The sequence below is a fragment of the Pan troglodytes genome, chromosome 2 (assembly GCF_028858775.2).
Source record: "Pan troglodytes isolate AG18354 chromosome 2, NHGRI_mPanTro3-v2.0_pri, whole genome shotgun sequence".
Classification (NCBI taxonomy): domain Eukaryota; kingdom Metazoa; phylum Chordata; class Mammalia; order Primates; family Hominidae; genus Pan; species Pan troglodytes.
In genome coordinates, this window is record NC_086015.1 from 47,439,599 (window position 1) to 47,463,608 (window position 24,010).

The 24,010-nt window shown below is 39.7% G+C and overlaps 1 protein-coding gene across 29 annotated transcripts in view; it reads right to left on the minus strand.

The window, feature by feature from the left end:
- The window catches only part of ANO10 (anoctamin 10), a 325,787-nt gene that overhangs the window by 77,252 nt on the left and 224,525 nt on the right, over window positions 1-24,010 (minus strand). For 7 of the 29 annotated variants that reach the window (XM_063806714.1, XM_063806712.1, XM_063806715.1 and 4 more), the window contains one exon: window positions 13,502-13,570. The exons of the other annotated variants lie outside the window; for them this stretch is intronic. In XM_063806714.1, the coding sequence (XP_063662784.1) occupies window positions 13,502-13,570 (69 nt within the window). The remainder of the gene's footprint in view (window positions 1-13,501; window positions 13,571-24,010) is intronic. 29 annotated transcript variants of the gene reach the window in all.

Genomic DNA, 24,010 nt, shown 5'->3' on the forward strand with positions numbered 1-24,010 from the left:
TAGTAGAGACGGGTTTCACCATGTTGGCCAGGCGGGTCTCGAACTCCTGACCTCAAGTGATCCACCTGCCTCGGCCTCCCAAAGTGCTGGGATTACAGGCATGAGTCACTGCACCCGGCTCCTTCTCTATTTCATCATTTAATAGAAAAGGTGATTGGGGGAAATATCAATTAGACCAAATGAATACAAGAAAATAATCTAAAGGGTTACAGACAAATTAAATCATGTGTCTCATTGGCTCTTCTCTCTTAAAATATAATCTCCATTGTAGGGACCTGCTAATCAAGAGGCTTGTTGTAGTTGAGGGACACTGAATGATGGGGTTGTCATTTGTCCCTAGGGTGAGAAAACTGGCTTTCAAGGCTTTGGCATGCCCTGTGTCACCAAAGAACACATCTTATACAGCTTAAAGCAATTTACATGTGTTAAAGTTTGTTTTCCTCTCATTCAGAGCCACATTTCATGCACAAAGCAGTTTCTAGAGCAGATCTGATGATGGTGAAAGGAAATAAAATCTGTAAGAGGGTTATGTGTGATTTGGAGCTTGCTTTGTTTTTTCAACAATTATTTTGATCACTTGACAAGTAAAAAAACCAAGGAACATATAAAAACTGTGTGCCCAGAAATATTCTCTAACTAAGGCCTACAAAGCAAAGTGATATCTTAAGATTATGATTTCATTCTACTATATACTTACTTCATTTACTTTAATTGTATCAAGTGAGAATTTAAGTCACAATAGAGAAATACACACTTGTAAACCTTAAACTGTTAGCTATAAGGCAGATGTGGTACCGCAGGGGCCACAGGAAAGTGGGTGGCTCTACAACAGTGCAAGGAGAACACACAATCGACCTCTTGTGGTCACCTGACACAGTCATGGCGAGGATGGCAGGGTGCAGGACACTCCAGGTGGCCTAAATATATGTCAGAGTTAGAATAAAAAGCAAGGCTCAACTATGTTAACTGCAAGAAATCCATCTTAAATAGAGGGATTCAGGTTAAAAGTTAAGAGATGCTGGGAGGCCAAGGCGGGCGGATCACTACGTCAGGAGATCGAGACCATCCTGGCTAACACGGTGAAACCCCGTCTCTACTAAAAATGCAAAAAATTAGCCAGGCGTGGTGACAGGTGCCTATAGTCCCAGCTACTCCGTGGGCTGAGGCAGGAAAATGGCATGAACCCGGGAGGAGGAGCTTGCAGTGAGCTGAGATTGCACCACTGCACTCCAGCCTGGGCTACAGAGTGAGACTTTGCCTCAAAAAAAAAAAAAAAAAAAAAAAAAAAAAAGTTAAGAGATGCACACAGATCTTGGTTTCTAATGCCATTGTCCAAAACAAAGGAACCAGAGCTCCTTGGAAAAATGGCTGAGTCTAGGACCGCGGCAGGAAATATACAAGATGAGTCTTATCAGATAAAAACTAAGGAAATCTGAATAAAGCATGAACTTTAGTTAATAATATTAATAGTTGTTCACTAATTATAACAAGTGTACCATACCAGTGTTAGATGTTAAAAGTAGAGGAAACTAGCTATGGAGTATATGGGAACTATCAGTTCTAGCTTGTTAACTTTTCTGTAATCTAAAACTATCTTAAAATTAAAAACTTTATTTTAAAAAGACTTTTACTTTATCATATATATTTATCCCAAAATCACAGGTAAAACAATGAATAATTAAACTAGGATTCCAAACAAACCATCTAAAAACAACTCAGCAAAATCTGCTAAATCAGTTCTCAGGTTATGGGTAAATATCCTGAAAATGACCTACATCTCCCAAATCTATGACCATGTTTCCTTACATTAGAAATATCATTGCCTACAACACAGGCAATGCATTTTTTTTTTTTTTGTATTTTTTGTTTTTGAGACGGGGTCTCACTCTGTCACCCAGGCTGTGTAGTGGCACTATCTCAGCTCACTACAACCTCTGCTTGCCGAGCTCAAGTGATCTTCCCACCTCAGCCTCCAGAGTAGCTGGGACTACAGGTGTGCACCACCATACCCAGCTAATATTTGTATTTTTTGTAGAGACGGGGTTTTGCCATGTTGCCCAGGCTGGTCTTGAACTCCTGAGCTCAAGCAATCTTCCCACAGCCTCCCAAAGAGCTGGGATTACAGAACACCAAACCCAGCCTTTGTTCTGTCAGGAGCTGTCCAAACACTGATGAGAGTAAAGACAAGAAGCCTGGCGGAGAGAGAAACGTATAGATAACACTGTGTGTAGAATTCTTAGAGTGGGTGATCACTTTGTGACCTCCACTGTCATCAGCTTCGGGGCCCAGGGTTCATGTCCCACATTTTATTGTGCCTTAGGGCCTAACAGAGCATGTGGATTCAGGAAGGAATGCTTCCCATCTTCTACTTCTCAGATTGCATTTAAATTTACTCCTTGTTGAACTTATCAGCAATAACTCAAGCTTCTCAGGTTTTGCTTTAATGTAACCTTTGATATCTTTGTCAGAGCAAGGGAAGTGGGGAAAATGTACAGAGGCAGTGGATATACAAGAAAGGGGATGAAAGAAGTAAAGCCAACTGGCAAGTCTTTGCTCTGAGAGAGAGCAACTTCATACAATTGAACAGAGAGTTTGTAACAAAAAAGAGTTATAACTTTTTATAACTGCATATTTTTTTCAAAGATAACATTTTCTGTTCTCCGCTGATATATTTTCTTGAAGAAAATACTGGTTTATGGTTTATTACTTGTTATGTTCTTAAGATATGCTTGAGGCACACTACTGTCAGAAAAGTAAGGAGAAATTTGAACTACTTCTTTGAGAAAGTCAGGTTTTCACTAGGGAGACCCTCTCAGTTACAAAGTGACAATAACAATCAATTTTAACAACTCAGAACTTGCCATACCGAAAACACTCAAGGGAAGATAAATATTCATAGGTAGATAAAAATAATTTTTAAGGTTTAACAACAGCAAAAGCGATTTATCCTAGCTATTCTGAATTTATTATTAAAAAATGTATATACCTATATCTTTTTGAACTATAGTTTGAAGGTAATACAGTCACATGGTTAGGAAAAAAGGTATATAGTGATACCCCTACCCCTGCCCTCATCTTCCCAATGCCCCACTGTGCCTCCTGCCCACATGTACAATCAGAATATATTAATATTTTCTCCATTTTTATATAAAAGGAGCATACAGAAATATTGTTCAGCATTTTCCTTTTTTGTATTTCCTAATATTAGAGATCTTTCCATATTAGTACCTAGACAGCACCCATACTTTATCGACCAGTGATGGACATTTACACTATTTCCAATATTTTTGTTATTAGTAAGGGTGCTGCAATAAATTTCCTCCAACATTTGTCATTTTGTGCACAGGCAAGTATATTTGTGGAATACATTCCCAAAGACAGAACTGCTGGGTCAAAGGATATACACAGTTGTAATATAAGTAGATTCTGTCAAATTGTTCCGTACATGGTATTAAGCACGCATGTACAATCAACAGCTGAATATGAGACTGCCTGGTCCTCCACAGCCTTGTCGACCCAAGGTGATATCCCTCTGGTGGATTTCTGCCAATCTGATAAGGTGACAATAGGTGTTTCAGTTTAGTTTCCACTTGCCTATCTTACTCTGAATGATGTTGAGCACCTATTCACACACTTAACCGCCATTTGCATTTTGCTTTTTTTGTAAACTTTCTGTTCATAATGAAAAGCATTTGAGAAGGTTGAGGGATTGGAGAAAAGGGAAGAAAGAAGAAGAAAGACACTGATTCCAGTTCTGTACAAGTACAAATAACTCATTTTTTGGCTTAAATTGGATCTATATATTAGAACATGTTAAATTCTAATGAAGTTCTACTATTTTTTATTGAGGTTTTATTTTTAAAGCAGTTTTAGTTTTGTAGAAAAACTACACAGAAAGTAGAGAGTTGCTGTATACCTGTCATTCTCCCAGTTTCCCCTATTATTAAGGTCTAACATTTGTATTGTTCATCTGCTACAATTGATGAACCAATACTGATACTTTATTATCAACCAAGGCCCATAGTTTACATTAGGGTTCACTATACAGGTTTTCACAAATGCATTGTTATGGCTTGAATTTTTGTGTCCCCACAAATTCACATTTTGAAGTGCTAACCTCCAACACGATGGTTTTAGGAAGTAGGGTGCTAGGGAGGTAATTAGGTTTAGACAAGGTCATAAGGATGGAGCGACAATGATGGGATAGTGCCCAGATAAGAAATGGAAGACAGACCTAGAGCTTCCTCTGTCTACCACATGAGGATTCAAGAAGGCCTAAGAATCAAATCTGCCAGCATCTTAATCTTGGACTTCTCAACTTCCGGAAGTATGAAAAATAAATGCCATTTAGGCCACTTGGTCTGGTATTCTGTTATAGCAGCCTGAGCTGAGACATACATTATGTCATGTATCCACCATTACAGTATCATACATGATAGTTTTATTGCCCTAAAAACCCCTGTGGTTCACTTATTCATTCCACACTTCCTCCCTTGCATCTCTTCCCTCCCCCTCAACTCCCAGCTGCCACTGATCTTTTTACTGTCTCTATAGTTTTGTCTTTTCTAAAGTGTTATATATTTGGAATCATACAGTATATAGCCTTTTCAGACTGACTTCTTCCACTTAGGAACAGGCATTTAAGGTCCCTCCATGTCTTTTCATGGCTTGATAGCTCATTTCTTCTTAACAGTGATTATTATTCCCTCATATAGATGTACAACATAATTTTATCCAATCATCTACCGAAGGACATCTTGGTTGCTCCCAAGTTTGGACAATCATGAATAAAGCTGCTATAAACATCCATCTGCAGGTTTGTGTATGGACATAAGTTTTCAACCCATTTGGGTAAATACCAAGGAGCATGGCTGCTAAATCATATGGTAAAAGTATGCTTAGTTTTCTAAGAAACTGCCAAACTGTCCTCCAAAGTGGCTGTACCATTTTGCATTTGCACAGCAATGACTGAGCTATTGGATTGTTTGTTTATGGATTGTTTTCTTTCTTTCTTTTTTTTTTTGGAGACAGAGTCTTGTTCTGTCACCCAGGCTGGAGCGCAGTGGTGCGATCTCGGCTCATTGCAACTTCTGCCTCCCGGGTTCAAGTGATTCTCCTGCCTCAGCCTCCTTAGTAGCTGAGATTACAGGTACCCGCCACCATGCCATGCCTGCCTAAGTTTTGTATTTTTAATAGAGACTGGGTTTCACCGTGTTAGCCAGGATGGTCTCTATCTCCTGACCTCAAGTGATCCACCCACCTTGGCCTCCCAAAATGTTGGGATTACAGGCGTGAGCCACCATGCCTGGCTGGGTTGTTTTCTCATTGTTGAGTTTCAAGAGTTTTTTTGTATATTTTGGATAAAAATCCTTTATCATTTACGTATTCTGCAAATATTTTCTCCCAGTTTTTGGCTTTTTTCATTCTCTTTTGCAGAGAATAACTTTTTAATTTTGAAGAAGTTTAACTTATAAATTATTTCTTTCAAGCTTTTGGAACTGAATTTAAAAAGTAATTAATTACCAAACCCTAGAACACCCAGATTTTCTCTTATCTTCTAGAAGTTTTATAGTTTTGTGTTTTACATTTAGGTTTCTGATCCATTTGGGATTAATTTTTGTTAAAGGTATAAGGTCCCTATCTAGATTCTTTTTTTTTTTTTTTTTTTTGTATGTGATGTCCAGTTGTTACAGCACCCTTTGTTGAAAGGACTATCCTTTCTCCATTGAATTGCCTTTGCCAATAGTAGATCTATTTTGGGGCTGTTTTGTTCCATTTATTTATTTGTCTATTCTTTCACCAATACCACAATGTCTTCATTACTGTAGCTTTACAGCAAGTTGCGAAGTTGGTTAGTGCCAGTCCTCTTTGTTTTTCTTCAGCATTGTGTTGGCTCTTTTGGGTCTTTTGCCACTCCACATAAACAATAGAATCAGTCTGTCAATATACATAAAATAACTTGCTTGGATTTTGATGGAGATTGTGTTCAATGTACACATCAAGTTGAGAAGAACTGACATCTTAATAGATAATCCTCCCATCCATAAACATGGGATATCTCTCCATTTATTTATATTTTCTTTGATTTCTTTCAGTAGAATTTAGCAGTTTTTCTCATCTATATTTGTACATTTCTTTTTAGATTTACACCTAAGTACTGCATTTTTTTGGAGCTAATGTAAATGGTATTATGTTTTTAATTTCAAATTCCAAATGTTCACTGCAGGTATATGGGTAAGCAGTTGACTTTTATTCTACTAGTTTCTGCCATTGTTTTTAGAATAAAGTGGAAAAATATTTGAATTTTTTTTCTGGAATAAAGTAGAAAAAATATGAATATAATTTACAGCATGAAAAATCTGAGCCCTGACGGCTGTGAAAAATTATATATCAGCCAGGCACAGTGGCTCATGTCTGTAATCTCAGCACTTTGGGAGGGCGAGGTGGGCAGAAGACCTGAGGTCAGGAGTTCGAGACCAGCCTGGGCAACATAGTGAGACCCTATCTCTACTAAAAATACAAAAATTAGCCAGGCGTGGTGGCAGACACCTGTAATCCCAGCTACTCGGGATGCTGAGGCAAGAGAATTGCTTGAACCCAGGAGGCGGAGGTTGCAGTGAGCTGAGATGGTGCCATTGCACTCCAGCCTGGACAACAAGAGTGAAATTCCATCTCAAAAAAAGAAAAATTACATATCTAGCTTTTCACCTATGCCAGAATTATATGTCTCAGATAATTCCCTGGTTATGATAAGGAAATCATATGTCAATAACTGTCATTTGCCACACACTTTTATAAATCAAGTGACAAACCTGAAATAAGATTCCTGAATATGATATTCAAGTCCACGTGAACTAAAGCCATAAGAAAGGTACCCTGCACTCTGGAAAATATTGATGAGAACATTTATGTCATCTTTTTGTAATGTAACAGATTACAGTTCAAAAAGTACTTCCTTCAAACTTAGGCAGAGTCCTGAAAAACTGCATTTTGGTCATAAGTTCCTTAAGCTTCTAATCCATTCACAGATGAATTTCTATAAATGGATTAGGTATCTGCCAAGTCCAGGCATTTTTTTCTGTTGCTTAGGCTTTATAATACAGCACTGATATCTTACATAGTCATAAAGTTAATCCCAATCTGATTAGAAGAAACTCCCTATTTTCAAAGTATATCACAGCACATATCTGAAGTTTATAATGTCGAGATTACTTTGAATCATGGTCCCTAAGCACTTCCTTGCAGGAACAGTTGCTTAAGGAGTTGGACCTTGAGAGAGGCAACACTCAGAGTATAAGGGAACTTCAGAGAATGCTGGGACATGCTGCCGAGATGTCCCATCAGAACTGAAGGAATTATTCTCCCAGCTGCTGCAACGGCTACTAGAAGACACACCTGAGCTGAAGAGAGCCACCTTGACCACACTCGCCTCTGTCTCCTGAGGCTGCTGTACCCACCGACTAGTCTATCGGGATGGAAAATAATAACCTGGTCATTCCAGCTTCAGAGCTCCCTATGAAATCAGCTGAGGCTTTGTTGCCCAACTTCTCCCTCTGTTCAATCGGCTTCCTTTCCCATCCCTTTCAAGTGTTGATTCTCAAGAGCTTTCTCTAATGAAAGTCCTGCACACTAGTCTCCATCTCAGAGTTTGCTTGCTGGGAAACCTGACCTGTGACAGTAATCAATTTTAAAATGAGGATTTTAAATCACCTTTTTTATGGCTTTGTCTAGGTGGTGGTGGTTAGGGATGAAGGGTGGGGATTAGGGGGTGGGTAGGAGGATTTGCAAAAGAAATACAAGACGATTTTTTTGCACACAAGGTGCAATTTAGCTGAGGAGTCCAAATATGCTTAGATAAGACTATAAAGTAATGTAAATGAAGTTTAAAGAACACCCAATAACTTACACATTCAAATAACTGTGGTTCACTTAGCATTGAGTTTGAGAGGCTCTATGCTTACTCTAGGGAAATGGAATTGCAAAGTCACAAAAGATTTTTGGAACTCTTAGATATCTATCTAGTCACAGTGAGTAAGTGAAAATGGCTTTCTGTTGTTGGTTTTCTACTCCCAACTGTATGAGGCAGTTTGGCTACCGATAAACTCCCAAGATTTGGTATTAAATTATTTTTGGCTATTCTAAAGTCAAATCTACCCTCAAAGGCTAAAGATTAGTTACTAATAAAATAGGCCATAGAACAATTCTAACTTATTTATTTATTTAATCTTCTTGGATACCAATGTAGATCAATTCTAAAAGAATTAGAACACTCTCTAGGCTTGTAAATGTATTCTTGTTTTTAAAAAAACCAACAACAGCTTTATTGATTCACATACCATAGAATTCTCCCAATGAAAGTATATAATTCAATACCTTTTAGTATACTCAGAGTTTGTGCAACTATCACCACAATACATTTTAGGACATTTTCCTTGCACCCTCCAAAAAGCCTATGCCCCTTAATGGTCATTTTCCAATCCCTTATCTCCCGTAGGCAACCACCAGTCTACTTTCTGTATTAAAGTAGTTATTCTGGAAATTCCACATAAATGGAATCATACAGTATGTGGTCCTTTGTGATGGGCTTCCTTCACTTAGCACAGTGTTTTCAAGTTTCATCCATGTTGTGGCATGTATTACTAGTTCATTTCTTTTTATTGCCTAATAATATTCTATTGTATAAATAAGCCACATTTCATTTATCCATTCATCAGTTGGTGGACATTTGGGTTGTTTCCATTTGAGGCTATCACGAATAATGCTGCTATGAATATTAATGTGCAAGTTTTTGTGCAGACATATGTTTTTATTTCACTTGGGTATATACCTAGGAGTGGAACTGCTGGATCGCATAGTAACTCTATGGTTAACATTTAATGGAACTGCTAAACCATTTTCCACAGTGGCCGTACCATTTCACATTCCCACCAGCAGTGTACAAGGGTTTCAATTGCTCTACATCCTCACCAAATCTTGTTGTTATTATTTGCCTTTTTGTTTATATCTATGCTAATGAGTATAAAGTATTATCTTATAGTGGATTTGATCTGTAGTTCCCTGATGGCTAATGATGTAAATATCTTTCCATGTGCTTGCTGGCCACTTAAAAAATCTTCTTTGTAGAAATGTCTATTCGGATCCTTTGCCCATTTTTTAATTGGGTTAATTGTGAGTTTTAATAGTTCTTTAATTATTCTAGATACAAATTCCTTCTCAGATATGTGATTTGCAAATATCTGCAACCTTTCTGTGGTGTCCTTCGAAGCACGAAAGGTTTCAGTTTTGATGAAGCCCAGTTTATCTTCTTTTTCCCTTTTTTTTTTTTTTTTTTTTGAGACGGAGTCTCGCTCTGTCTCCCAGGCTGGAGTGCAGTGGCGTGATCTTGGCTCACTTGCAAGCTCCACCACCCAGGTTCACGCCATTGTTCTGCCTCAGCCTCCCAAGTAGCTGGGACTACAGGCACCCGCCACCGTGCCCGGCTAATTTTTCGTATTTTTAGTACAGACGGGGTTTCACTGTGTTAGCCAGGATGGTCTCGATCTCCTGACCTCATGATCTGCCCGCCTCGGCCTCCCAAAGTGCTGGGATTACAGGCGTAAGCCACCGCACCTGGCCTATCTTCTTTTTCTTTTATTGCTTGTGCTTTTGGTGTCATATCTAAGAACCACTGTTTAATTCAAAATCACAAAGATTTACATCCTTGTTTCTTCTTAAGAGTTTTCTAGTCTTGGCTTATACTTAGGTCTTTGATCTATTTTGAGTTATTTTTTGCATATAGTGTGGGGTAGGGATCCAATTTCATTCGTTTGCATATGGCTATCCAGTTGTCCCAGCACCATATGCTGAAAAGATTATTCTTTCCTCATTCAATTATCTTGACACCCTTGTTGAACACTATATGTAAGAGTTTATTTCTGGCCTCTCAATTCTATTACATTGGTCTATAAGTCTGTCCTTATGCCGGTATTACATATTGTATCCTTCTTAAGGTGTCTGCTTATATGCATTCATTCATCAAATGCTCAGTAGGCAACTACCACATACCAGACACTCTCTAGGTGCTGTAGATTGGAACTAAAGCACAGCTGGAGCTTACCTTTTTAGAGAAGACATATAATTAAACTATTCATAAGTAACATACATAGTTTATGAAACAAAGAAGAGGAAGTTTTGGTAGTAGGACTAAAATGTAGACAGGATAGCCAGGGGAAGATGACTCTCAATAAAGACCTGAAGGAAGGAAGCTGGGCAGGCTTTCTTCTGGGGGAAAAGCATGTTGGGTCAGGGGAAAGGCAAATGTAAAGGCCCTGAGGCAGTAGCCTGGCTGTTCAAGGAACACAGAGGAAGGCCTGTGTGTCTGGAATGGATTGCAAGAACGTTGAGAGGAGTTGATGATAAAGGGCAGAGAGATAATCATGGGCCTGATTCTATAGGGTTTCAAAAGTCATAGTGAGGACATTGACTTTTATTTTAAATCAGATGGGAACCTGCTGGAGGTTTCTGGATGGAGAAGTGATGTGTAAGGTTATTAACAAAACCACTGTGTTGGGCTGCTGTGTTGAGACCAGACAAAAGCAGAAGGGTGGCCCAAGAACAGAGCCCAAGACTGTCTGGCCATCAGAGAGAGTGGGCAAGAAGCACACACAACAAAACACACACAAAAAAAGGGAGAGAGGAAGAGAGAAACGTAGGGGAGGAGACATGGAGGGAGGGAAGGAGGAAGAGATACTAAAGAAGAGTGGTCAGAAAGGCAGGAGGAAAAGCAAGTGATGTAGGGACCTGAAAATCAAATGAAAACAGTGTTTCCAGGAGAGAGGAGTCAGGTAAGGTGAGGCCTGAGAAAGGACCATGGCATTAGCAAGGTGCTGATCACCAGAGACCTTCAGAAGTGGTGTCTTGGTGGACTAATGGTTCAAAATAATATGAAAGAAGAGGAATTGGAGACAGTAACCATGAACAATTTACACAAGTTTTGTTTAAAGACAAATGAGGCAGTAATCAGAGGGAAATATAAGGCCAGGGTAGAAGAAATAACAGCATGTTTATGCACCGATGAGGATGATCCTATAGAAAGGGAAAAAGACAATGCAAGCGAGAGTGAGGGAGTCTCCTGGAGCCTGTGCTGGAGACATGTGAGAGAATGGGATCCAGCCCCTGAGTGTGGAGGTGTCCCTCATGGGGCGCAGATGTGGGCCATCTGCAGTGACAGGAGAAAAAGTCAAATACATGGGCACAAATGCATGCAAGTGGTGTAGCTGGCGGGAGTTTTCATGTAGTGCACCCATTTTCTCAGTGAGGTAGGAAGCAAGGTCATGAGCCAAGAGCAAGGGAGGGAAGGAGGCACTGGAGGACTGAGGGAGGAGAAGGCATGAAACAGTCATGTGGAAGGGCAGGAGAGAGATGACCATGGAAATACACATGCATGCCAAGCAGCATTGAGGGCTATTTGAGGTCAGTGATTAGGAATCTAAAGTGAGGCAGGCCATGAGTCAGAGGTATGACTGTGGAGGTGGGAGGCTGAGATCAGAAGGAAGACAGGTCAGTGGAGGAGAGGTCAAGGATGTCAGCAGCCATGGATGTGGAAGGAGTGACAGGTACGTGTATTAGAGAGGTTCTGCAGAGAGAGGGGGTGAGTCAGGCCCTTAAGTCCTTGAGGAATGGGGGGAAATGACCTCGGGTAAGCCAGGCTAGGTACTGTAAATCAACTAGTTAGCAGGATAGGAGGGCCGTCTTCCATCTCACAGATCCTTTCTGGGGCCAGCTAATTTAATTGTTCTGATTGGTTGATTATTTCTCCTTTCACCACCCTAAGAACCCCTCTCAAAACTTCACTGGGCTGGGCTGCATGTGTGATCTTTTCCTCAGGGTTTCTGAATAAACTACACTTAAAATTTTTCCAAACACCATCAGTCAAACAAACATTGGTTACAAACCTTTTTTTCCAACAGATTCTGACACAAAGATGAATATATAAAGATACATAAAAATAAATTATAATATCCTGTGGTACATGACGCAGTATTTACTTGTTAGAGTAACATATTCCAGCACTGCTATTTTACAGCAAGTTCAATAAACAACAGGAGCAAAGACTTGCGTTAACTCTAATTTACGATGGGATAAAGAAAAGCAAAAAGAGTAACATTAAAAAACATTTAAGCACCTACTAGGTGATGAAATAATTTCTTTAAATAGAAATTGACATGCTACATTTGCCTACTCCTCAAAGAACTTGGGCTGGCTCCCGCCCTGGGAACCTGGGCTCAGCAGGTGAGCAGGTACGGCGGTCACCAACACCTGCACAGTCATTAGGAGGAAAGGAAAAGGACGCTACAAAAATAGAATCTTCAGACACTGCAGTTTATAATTAATGATACTCTCAGCTGCATTTTTGAGTGTCACCTTTTATACAAAATGTATATATTTTAAAGCTCCAGAAGTCCTATATTATACTGATGGCACTGAGTTTTGCCTTAAAGGTGCTAAAAATCTGCTAAACCTGGGCATTTTCTTCACCTGTGCTCTGAGGTAAGCTCTTGCACACATCCACAAAGAAGCAAACACAACGTTGTGCATCCTTATGTAGCTCTGGCTTTAGAAGCAAAGAGTTGTCCATCGGTAGGAAAATGGATAAGAAAACTTTGTTGTATTCAGAAGATGGATATCTATGTAGCAGTCAGAAGCAATGAACCAAATTCATACATAGCCACGTAGACAGATATCATAAACACTGAGTGAAAAAGAATTAAGAGATTCAGAGCCCAAAGCCATGCTTATTAATTACAACACACACAAACACCATAATTTAAATAAGTGAAAGGTGGAAGGGAAGGACATATATCAAATATACCATTGGTGCCTACAAAAGGGAGGGTCACAGATGCAGGAATTAATACAATTACAAAGGTGTCTGCGACATGAAGCAAAGAGTAGGATCATTTTAATTTTGTGTAATTGAGGTGGTAGTGGTCATGGGAAAAGTGGATAGCAGTGTTCTTATGAGTGAAACACAGTAAGTACGGATTTTTCATACTTACAACTTTCTTGTATTTGTTACTTGTAAATCTTGCTCCAGAGCCATCTATAATGTACCATGACAATGCACCCAACAGTACATTACCATTCTATAAACTTAACATGTTTTGGCACAATCATTTCAATTTATGAATGGTATATAACAGAAACTAGAATAAAAATTGCCAAAAACTAAATTAGCTAATACTAAATCTAATGAAGAATAAAGCTTTGATTATGCTTTGAAATAAAGTCAGGGAGGAAACCAGATAAAAAAGACTCCTTTGGTATTGAACTTGACACTGTGGTTAATAACTTGGCACACAAAATGCCTCTTAGCAGATTGCTAAATACACATATCAAAGTTAACCCTGACAGTTAATAACCTGCTGCAGAAACATGCTTGTATTAGTCCATTTTCACACTGCTATGAAGAACTTCCCTGAGACTGGGTAATTTACAAAGGAAAGAGGTTTAACTGACTCACAGTTCTGCATGGCTGGGGAGGCCTCAGGAAACTTACAATCGTGGCGGAAGGTGAAGAGGAAGCAAGCACCTTTTTCAGAAGGCAGCAGGAGAGAGAAGGGAGCAAGAGAGGAACTATGAAACACATAAAAACCACCAGATCTCATGAGAACTCACTCACTATCATGAGAACAGTATGGGGGAAACCGCCCCCATGATTCAATCACCTCCCTCCCTCGACATGTGGGGATCATGGGTCCCTCCCTCAATATGTGGGAATTACAATTCAAGATGAGATTTGGGTGGGAACACAGAGCCAAACCTGCTTTACTTTAGAATACATGTATGTTTCCTATAGACTCCTAATTCATTACAAGCTTTTTGCTTGCCATCTCTAAACTACAAATTACTTTCTAAAATAAAATCAACTGCAAGGAGGAGATCAGTACCAGGTGGAAATCAAATTAACTAATGTGTTCTGAGGAGCTGCCACTTGAAATGCTCAGTGCAACATGGAGAGTTCTGCAGTGGTGTACCTGGGGCTTGAGGAGCTTGTAGTCTGATCAACCAAGATGCAAGGCCCCCCCCAATCCCCCACCCCCTACCCTGTTCCTATTCCTATAGGAGTTTGTGTGGGATCTTGGAATAATCACTTAAGTTTCTTTGTCTCCCTTTCATTGAGTGACACTGAGCTCCAGGCAACAAAGACAGTAGACAACCACATATTGGAAAAGGAGTCAGAACTCTCATTTTGTTCCTAGCTTGTTAACCTATAAAAGGGGAGATGACAATATATCCCCACTGTGCTATATATAATCTTTGTCATTTGTAAAAAATATTAAAACCCTGAAGGCTTGTTATAAATGCTGACCCCGGAGTCCTAGTCAAGAGACCCCTTGCAATGGAGACCACTGTGCAATAAGATCCTTATAGCACCCCACAGATGAATCTCCTTAAAGACAGACACACTTTATAAAAATCTGTTCTAAGAAGAAGTTTCACAAAGAATCCAGGATACCTGTTTTTTCCTTCTTGGAAGGATGTTTCTAGCAATAAGACCACGTTGCCCTGCAAAGTTTTAAAATTTAAGCTGAAATAATTTGATTTGCTCCATCAAATTCCTCCACATCCTCCTTTTACTTACCATAACAATAAAACATTCTGAAAATATTTCTACATAGGAAATATTTCTACAGGAATTCTCTTATGCATTACAAATTCCTATTAACATCAAATGAAGACGCCATAGACAAGAAATGCAGAGAGCTTTCAATCTCCCATTAGGCTTAAACCAACTTCTTTTTTCTCTTTTTTACTTTAAGTTCTGGGATACATGTGCTGAACGTGCAGGTTTGTTATATAGGTATACATGTGCCATGGTGGTTTGCTGCACCTATCAACTCGTGATCTAGGTTTTAAGCTCTGCATACATTAGGGATTTGTCCTAACGCTCTCCCTCCGCTTTCCCCCTACCCCTGGACAGGCCCGGGTGTGTGATATTCCCCTCCCTGTGTCCATGTGTTCTCATTGTTCAGCTCCCACTTATGAGTGAGAATATGTGGTGTTTGGTTTTCTGTTCCTGTGTTAGTTTGCTGAGGATGATGATTAAACCTATTTCTTATACACCACAAGCTTCCAAATCAATGTCTCTACAACAGTAAAACAAAGTCTCTGAGCCCCTTGAGTTATGTGTAACCAGGTGGAACATAAATATATGAGAAGAGAAAGGCAGCACTGTTTAATGCCATTAGGTGGGCTCTAAGAGCAATAGCTAGCTGCATGTGTCACTATCATAGGGTGGCACTTCTCAATTTTTTTTTCCTGACTCACTTTCTGTCCAACCACCACCACCCCACCTCCTGCCACTAAGTTGTTTTTATCTTTTGTTCTCTTCTTTCGGTAGCCACAACTTGCTCCAGGATTCGGTGTTGTTGAAGGAAAAGGACCAGTCAGTGCTCAGATCCCATTTCTACCTGATGCACTTCCCTAGTAAATGGAGGATAACCAAATTGAGCATCATCCAATTCAGTAAGTAACAAACAAGGTGGTATTATCAGAGAGAGGGCCACAGATAGTCTTCTGTGAAGAGGCTAAGGGTGAGGGAGGGCTTGCTGGCAATGAAACAAGGTTTCAGAGGTCTCACAGAAATATCTGCCAGTAGAAGAATGACTTGTGGAGAGGAAGGTCCAAGTGCAGAGTGAGGAGAACATGGCTAAGAGGCATGATGGAGCTGCCAGTTTCTCAGTGGGACCCTCCTGAGGAAGGTGCTTCCCACTGGCCCAGAGCTAGTGAGTGCTTCCTGCCAGTGCCTGTCTGGAGCTTCTGCTCAGGCCTCCAACCATTCAAGGGGGAAAGTGCTTTTGGGGCCTCAGATGGTAGGAGTTAGTGAGGGCTCGCCCATGGAAGGAGGGACTGAGCTCCAGGCTGGTGGGTTAGTTTTAACACTTCCACCATCATGGTTGGCCCTGACAGCTGAGCTACTCCTCAGTGGCCCATCCCAGCTGCCCCTGCCCTCCTTCAGGTACACACTCCTGTGAGTGAGGTGAGCCTTGTCTACAGCTCATGATTATTAGGAATTCTAAGTACAAATTTAATTTAACCTGTTTAATTTATTTTATAGCTCTGCAGCTGAGGGATCAAAGTGCATTATCCATCCCCAATTGTCCATCAGCTTGGAAAAAAAGATGAAAACCATTGAGAATTCTCACATCCACAGTTGGCTGGAGGGCAAAGAAAGTAATCTAATGTCTCCATGAAAATCTAGAATATACTCATGCTTCCCTGCAGCAACTTCTACCTTTTGTGGAAAAATTCTTACAACATACCAAGAGCATGAACATTAAGCAGAGACACCCACCACAGCATTGTTGTAATACACAAATGCGGAATGCAGAGCCAGCCAGTGTAGGCATGCACAATTACACAATTAGACCACAACTTAACCATGATACAGAAAGCATTTATATAGGGCTTATTTATGCTATAAGTTATTCTAAGGGCTTTGTATATAATGATTCATTTAGTACTTACAACAATCCTATGACATAGGTACTACTGTTATCTCTATTTTAAAAAACAGGCACAGAGAAGTTAAACAAGTTACTCAGGGTCACAAACCAGTAAATGGCAGCATGGGATTAGGAATCAGGAAAATTATAAACTACTATATAAAGAAGTTAAAAAGAATGCTATGCATTGGTTTAGATGGGAGGTTGAAGATTTCCATTTATCTCTCATATCCATTTGGAGAGATCATCAAAAGAACAGCAAAGAAACAAAAAGGCATCCATAATAATGAGGGAAATGGGAAGAAGGCCATCAGCACATAGGAAAAGTCTGTAAATTTCTGGAAATCAGAAAATAAATCAAAGAGTATAGCATGATAAAACTGCGTGTAGAAAATTACAGCCTAGAACCCAGATGGAGGCAGGCTTTGGCTATGGAAAAAGCCAACCAGTACAGCAAAGCCTTGGAAAGGCTTTGTACCTGGACAATGCCCTCATAATGGTAGGAAGAGTGATATGGAAGTTCATCTCTCCCTATAATCCTATGTGCAAATGGCTGCAGCTAAGTAACTCTCAGATGCATACATACATGTGCCACACATGCACACACAAAATAGATCTTTACTAAACAAATTAAGTGAACTTTCTTGGGGTGGGAGGTAGGAGGACTAAGGGAGCTCAAAACACCTTCCACATTCTGGCATTGGGGGATGGGCAGTGTATTCTGCACCCTCCCCCTCTCCCCTTTGTCTTCTATCATAAAGCAAAGTCTTTGCCTCTTGGAAAACCTCACCCATATCATGAAGGCCTGAGCCAGCCATGCTACTGGCTAATTCTCAATATGAACAGATAGCCAAGACTCACCAGACACTTGAGAAAAGTCTTCATGAAGAAAATCAGACAGACACACAGCTATGCACATATACGCCATGGCAAAAAAGAAGAAAATGAATCCAGATGAAACAGATAATTCTGAGAACAGGAGAGAGGGTTTTTTTTTAAAAAAGGACAGCAGCCTCAGGGAGAACTAAGAAAATCTTGTATTCATACAACAAGAGCAGACACTCACAGAAAAGGAACAATTGAAAGCCAGAAAGAGTTCTTGGAAATTACCATATGATTGTCAAAATGAAAACTTCAATAGAAAAGCTGAGGAATCTAATCTAAGAATCTTTCATATAATAGAACTAAGAAGGGGCTAGAAAAAAAAAAACAGGAAAAAATGAAGAAAATATTAAAAGTGTAAAAATCAGTAAAATAGAAATCAATCAATAGAAGAAAATCAATAAGAACAAACGTTTTTTAAAAAGATCAGTAAACTAAACCTCTAGCTAAACTAATTAAGAATAAAAGAAGAAAGACATAAATTACCAATATCAGGAATAAAAAAGGAGATATCATTAAATGTTCTATAGAAATTAAAACCATAACAAGAAAATAATGTGAACAACTTTATACCTGTAAGTTAAAAAACTTAGATGACATAAACAAATAAGGAACAAAATTACCAAAACTGACATAGGAAGAAACAGAACATCTGAATAGCTCCCTCTATCTATTAAAGATATTGAATTCATAACAGAAAATCTTCTCAGGCCCAGACAGTTTTATTGGGAAAGTATATAAAACATTTAAGGAATAAATATTATCAATTGATATGGTTTGGCTGTGTCCCCACCCGAATCTCATCTTGAATTCCCATGTGTTCTGGGAGGGACCCAGTGGGAGGTAACTGAATCATTGGAGCAAGTCATTCCTGTGGTGTTCTCATGTTAGTGAATAAGTCTCATAAGATATGATGGTTTAAAAAAGAGGAGTTCCCTGCACAAGCTCTCTCCCTTTGCCTGCTGCCATTCATGTAAGACGTGACTTGCTCTTCCTTGCCTTCTGCCATGATCATGAGGCTTCCTCAGCCATGTGGAACTGTAAGTCCAATTAAGCCTCCTTCTTTTATAAATTGCTCAATCTCAGGTATGTCTTTATCAACAGCATGAAAACAGACTAATACAGTAAACTGGTACCAGCAGAATGGGGCGCTGCTGAAAAGATACCCAAAAATGTGGAAGCAATTTTGGAACTGGGTAACAGGCAGAGGTTCGAACAGTTAGGAGGGCTTAGAAGATGATAGGAAAATGTGGGAAAGTTTGGAACTTCCTAGAGACTTGTTGAATGGCTTTGACAAAAATGCTGATAGTGATATGAACAATAAGGTCTAGGCTGAGGTGGACTCAGATGGAGATGAGAAACTTGTTGGGAAGTGGAGCAAACGTGACTCTTGTTAGGCTTTAGCAAAGAGACTGGTGGCATTTTGCCCCTGCCCTAGAAATTCATGTAACTTTGAGCTTGAGAGAGTTGATTTAGGGTATTTGGTGGAAGAAATTTCTAAGCAGCAAAGCATTCAACAGGTGACTTGGGTGCTGTTGAAAGCATTCAGTATTTTGTTTGCTTTTTGAGAGAGAGGTTTGCTCTTGTCACCCAGGCTGGAGTGCAATGGTACGATCTTGGATCACTGCAACCTCCGCCTCCCGGGTTCAAGTGATTCTCCTGCCCCAGCCTCCCAAGTTGCTGGGATTACAGGCACCCACCACCACACCTGGCTAATTTTTTGTATTTTTAGTAGAGATGGGGTTTTGCCATGTTGGTCAGGCTGGTCTCGAACTCCTGACCTCAGGTGATCCACCCACCTCGGCCTCCCAAAGTGGTGGGATTACAGGTGTTAAACCACCATACCAGGCCTAGCACTCATTTTTATAAGGGAAGCAGAGCATAAAAGTTTGGAAAATTTGCAGCCTGACAATGTGATAGAAAAGAAAATCCCATTTTCTGAGGAGAAATTCAAGCCAGCTACAGAAATTTGCATAAGTAACGAGGAGCTGAATGTTAATCCCCAAGACAATGGTGAAAATGTCTCCAGAGCATGTCAGATGGGAGGCAGCCCCTCCCATCACAGGCCAGGAGGCCTAGGAGGAAAAAGCGGTTTTGTGGGCCAGGCCCAGGGTACCCATGCTGAGTGCAGCCTAGGGACTTGGTGCCCTGTGTCCCAGTCACTCCAGCCGTGGCTGAAAGGGGCCAATGTAGAGCTCGGGCCATGGCTTCAGAGGGTGCAAGCCCCAAGCCTTGGCAGCTTCCACGTGGTGTTGAGGCTGTGAGCACACAGAAGTAAAAAACTGAGGTTTGGGAGCCTCTGCCTAGATTTCAGAAGATCTATGGAAATGCCTCGATGTCCAGGCAGAAGTTTGCTGCAGGGGCGGGGCTCTCATGGAGAACCTTTGCTAGGACACTGAGGAAGGGAAATGAGGGGTCAGAGCCCCCACACAGAGTCTCTACTGGAGCACTGTCTAATGGAGCTGTGAAAAGAGGGCCACTGTCCCCCAGACCTGAGAATGGCAGATCCACTGACAGCTTTCACTGTGCACCTGGAAAAGCTGCAGACACTCAACACCAGCCCCTGAAAGCAGCCAGGAGGGAGGCTGTACCCTGCAAAGCCACAGGAGCAGAGCTGCTCTTGCATCATCGTTACCTGGATGTGAGACATGGAGTCAAAGGAGATTTTGCTATGAAGAGAAAATAGCTTGTGGATTGAAAGCATTTATAATTAAAGCTTAAAACATGACCTAGATGCTTACATTATACAACCCCAGGTGCCACAAAAGTGTACTTATGCTCAATGCTAAGTACCTACCTCTTGCATTACCTGTATGTGAGACATGGAGTCAAAGGAGATCATTTTGGAGCTTTAAGATTTTACTGCCCTGCTGGATTTTGGACTTGCATGGGGCCTGTAGCCCCTTTGTTTTGGCAAATTTCTCCCATTTGGAATGGCTGTATTTACCCAATGCCTGTACCCCCACTGTATCTAGGAAGTAACTGACCTGCTTTTGATTTTACAGACTCAGGTGGAAGGGACTTGCCTTGTCTTGGATGAGTGGACTGTGGACTTCTGAGTTAATGCTGAAATGAGCTAAGACTTTAGGGGACTGTTGGGAAAGCATGATTGGTTTTGAAATGAGAGGATGTACGATTTGGGAGCGGTCAGGGACAGAATGATATGGTTTGGCTGTGTCCTTACCCAAATGTCATCTTGAATTCCCATGTGTTGTGGGAGGGACCCGGTGGGAGGTAACTGAATCATGGGGGCAAGTCTTTCCCATGCTGTTCTCGTGATAGTGAGTAAGTCTCATGAGGAGTTCCACTGCACAAGCTCTCTCTCTTTGCCTACTACCATCTATGTAAGACATGACTTGCTCTTCTTCGCCTTCCGCCATGATCATGAGGCTTCCTCAGCCATATTGAACTGTAAGTCCAATTAAACATCTTTCTTTTGTAAATTGCCCAATGTATGTTTTTATCAGCAACCTGAAAAAGGAATAATACATCAATCCTACACAGCCTCTCTCCGAAAAAAAAAAGGAGGGGACATTCATGAGGACAGTATTATTCTGATACCAAAACCTGACAAAAACATTTCAAGAAAAGAACACCACAGACCAATATCTCTCATTGGTATAGATGTAAAATTCTTTAGCAAAATATTAGAACATCAAATCCAGCAATCTCTAATAAAATATGGCCAAGTGGGATATATTTCAGAAATGCAAGGTTGGGCTAGGCTTGGTGGCTCACATCTGTAATCCTAGCACTTCAGGAGGCCAAGGTGGGAGGATCACTTGAACTCAGGAGTTTGAGACCAACCTGGTCAACACAGCAAGACCCTGCAGCTACAAAAAATTAAAAAATTAGCCAGGCATGTTGGCACATGCCTATAGTCCCAGCAACTTGGGAGGCTGAGGTAGACAATCACTTGAGTCCAAGAGGTTGAGGTTGCAGTGATCCATAACTGCCCCACTGCACTTCAGCCTAGGTGACAGACAGAGACCCCATATAAAAAAAAAATGCAAGATTGGTTTTACATTAGAAAGTTATTTAATATAATTCAACACATTAACAGAATAAAGGAGAAAAATGATCCATCATATCAATATATACAGAAAATTTTTGACAAACTTCAGTAGTCATTCAGGATAACAAGTCTCAGTAAAATGGAAATAGAGGCAAATTTCCTCAATCTTAAAAAGATACTGAGAAAGAGAGTCACTAACATCATACTTAATGGTAAAAACTTAATTGCTTTTTCCTTAAAATCAGGAACAAAACAAGAATGATAACTTTTACTAGTTCTATTGAACATTCTGCTGGAGGTCATAACCAGTGCAATCAGGCAAGAAAAGTAAACAAAGAACCTATAGATTATAAATGAAGAAGATAATTTGTTTTTATTTGCAGATGATGTGGTCATGTACAGAGTAAATCCTAAGTTTTACCCTATATAAATAAAACTATTACTAATAAGCAAATTTTTCAAAGTTTCAGGATAAAAGGTCAACATAAAAAGCAATTTTCTTCCTGTCAGCTGTCATGCATCACTTAACAATGGATATATATTCTGGGAAATGTGTCATTAGATGATTTTGTCATAGTGTAAACATCATAGACAGTATTTACACAAACCTAGACAGTCTACCACACCTAGGCCACATGGTATAGCCCATTGCTCCTAGGCTACAAAAATGTACAGCATGTTACTATACTAAATACTGTCCCCAGCTGTAACACAATGGTAAATATTTGTGTATCTAAATATATATAAACATAGAAAAGGTACAGTAAAAATGTGGTATTGTGAAACCCTGTCTCTACTAAAAATACAAAAATTAGCCAGGTATGGTGGCAGGCACCTGTAATCTCAGCTGCTTGGAGGCTGAGGCAAGAGAATCAATTTAACCTGGTAGGCAGAGGTTACAGTGAGCTGAGATCACACCACTGCACTCCAGCCTGGACAACAGGGCGAGACTTCATCTCAAAAATAAATAAATAAATAATCTTATGAGACCACTGTCATATATATGGTTCATTACTGATTGTAATGTTGTTATGCAGCACATGACTGTATCAGCAATTAAAATTGGAAATGGATATTTAGGGATGAATACAATATGTACAAATTCTGTCAAATAAATCTATAAAATATTGTTGTGAAAAATTAAAGAGGACCTAAATAAATGGAAAGATATACAAAGTTCATGAATTAGAACATTCAATATTGTTAAAATGTCAGTTTATCTTCTCCAAATCAATCTAATGAAATGCAATCTCAAAAAGTTTTGTAGGAATCAGCAAATTGATTTTAAAATTCCTCTGGGAATGCAGAGAATCCAGAACGGCAAAACAACTTGAAAAAAGAACAAAGTTACAGGACTAACACTATCTGATATGAAGAGTTAAAACAACAGTAATTGGGCTGGGCATGGTAGCTCATGCCTGAAATCCCAGCACCCTTGGGAGGCTGAGGAGGGTGGATCATGAGGTCAGGAGATCGAGACCATCCCGGCCAACATGGTGAAACCCTGTCTCTACTAAAATACAAAAAATTAGCCAGGCGTGGTGGTGCGTGCCGGTAGTTCCAGCTACTCGGGAGGCTGAGGCAGGGGAATCGCTTGAACCCGGGAGGCAGAGGTGACAGTGAGCCGAGATTACTGCACTGCACTCCAGCCTGGTGACAGAGCAAGACTCCATCTCAAAACAACAACAACAACAACAAAAAAAAAACAGTAATTAACACATAAGAATATAGATATATAAATGGAATATAATAGAGTCCTGAAATTGAGACACACATATATGGCAAGATGAATGTAGACAAGGTGCGAAAGTAATCAATGAGAAAAAAGGGTCTTTTAAACAAACGACTAGAGTAACAACTGGATATTCATATAGGAAAACAATGAACCTTAACCTCTCTCTCATACTATAAACAAAAATTAACTTGAAATGGATCATAGGTATAAATGTAAAAGTTAAAACTGTAAAACTCATAGAAGAAAATCTTCAGGACCTTAGGGTAACCAAAGATTTTTCTGACAAGACATAAAAAAGCAATAATCACAAACGCACAATGAGAAACTGTACTTTACCAAAAATTAAAAATTTGTCTTCAACACATTATGTTAAGTAAATGAAAAAGCACATCATACACTGGGGAAAATATCTGCAATATATGTATTATATTTGACAATTAACTTGTGTATTGAATATGTAAAGAACACATGAAACTCAATAATGAAAAGATGGTGCAACAAAAATGAGCATAAAACTTTAACAGAATGTTCACAAATAGTATGCTAATAAACACATGAAGAGATGTTCAACATCATTAGTTGCCAGGGAAATGCAAACTAAAATCACAATGAAATATCAATGCATCTATCAGAATGGCTAAAAAAACTAAAAACTGACAATGGCAAATATTTGCAAGGATTTAGAACAACTGGAACTCTCAATCATTGCTGGTTGAAGTTTATGTAAAATGTTAAAACCACTCTATAAAACAGTTAGAAAATTTCTTATAAAGTTAAATATATACTTATAATAAGACTCAGTCATTCCACTAAAGTATTTACCCAAGAGAAATAAAGACATATGCACATGAGAAATGGGTACAAGAATGTTCACTGCTGCCTCATTCATAA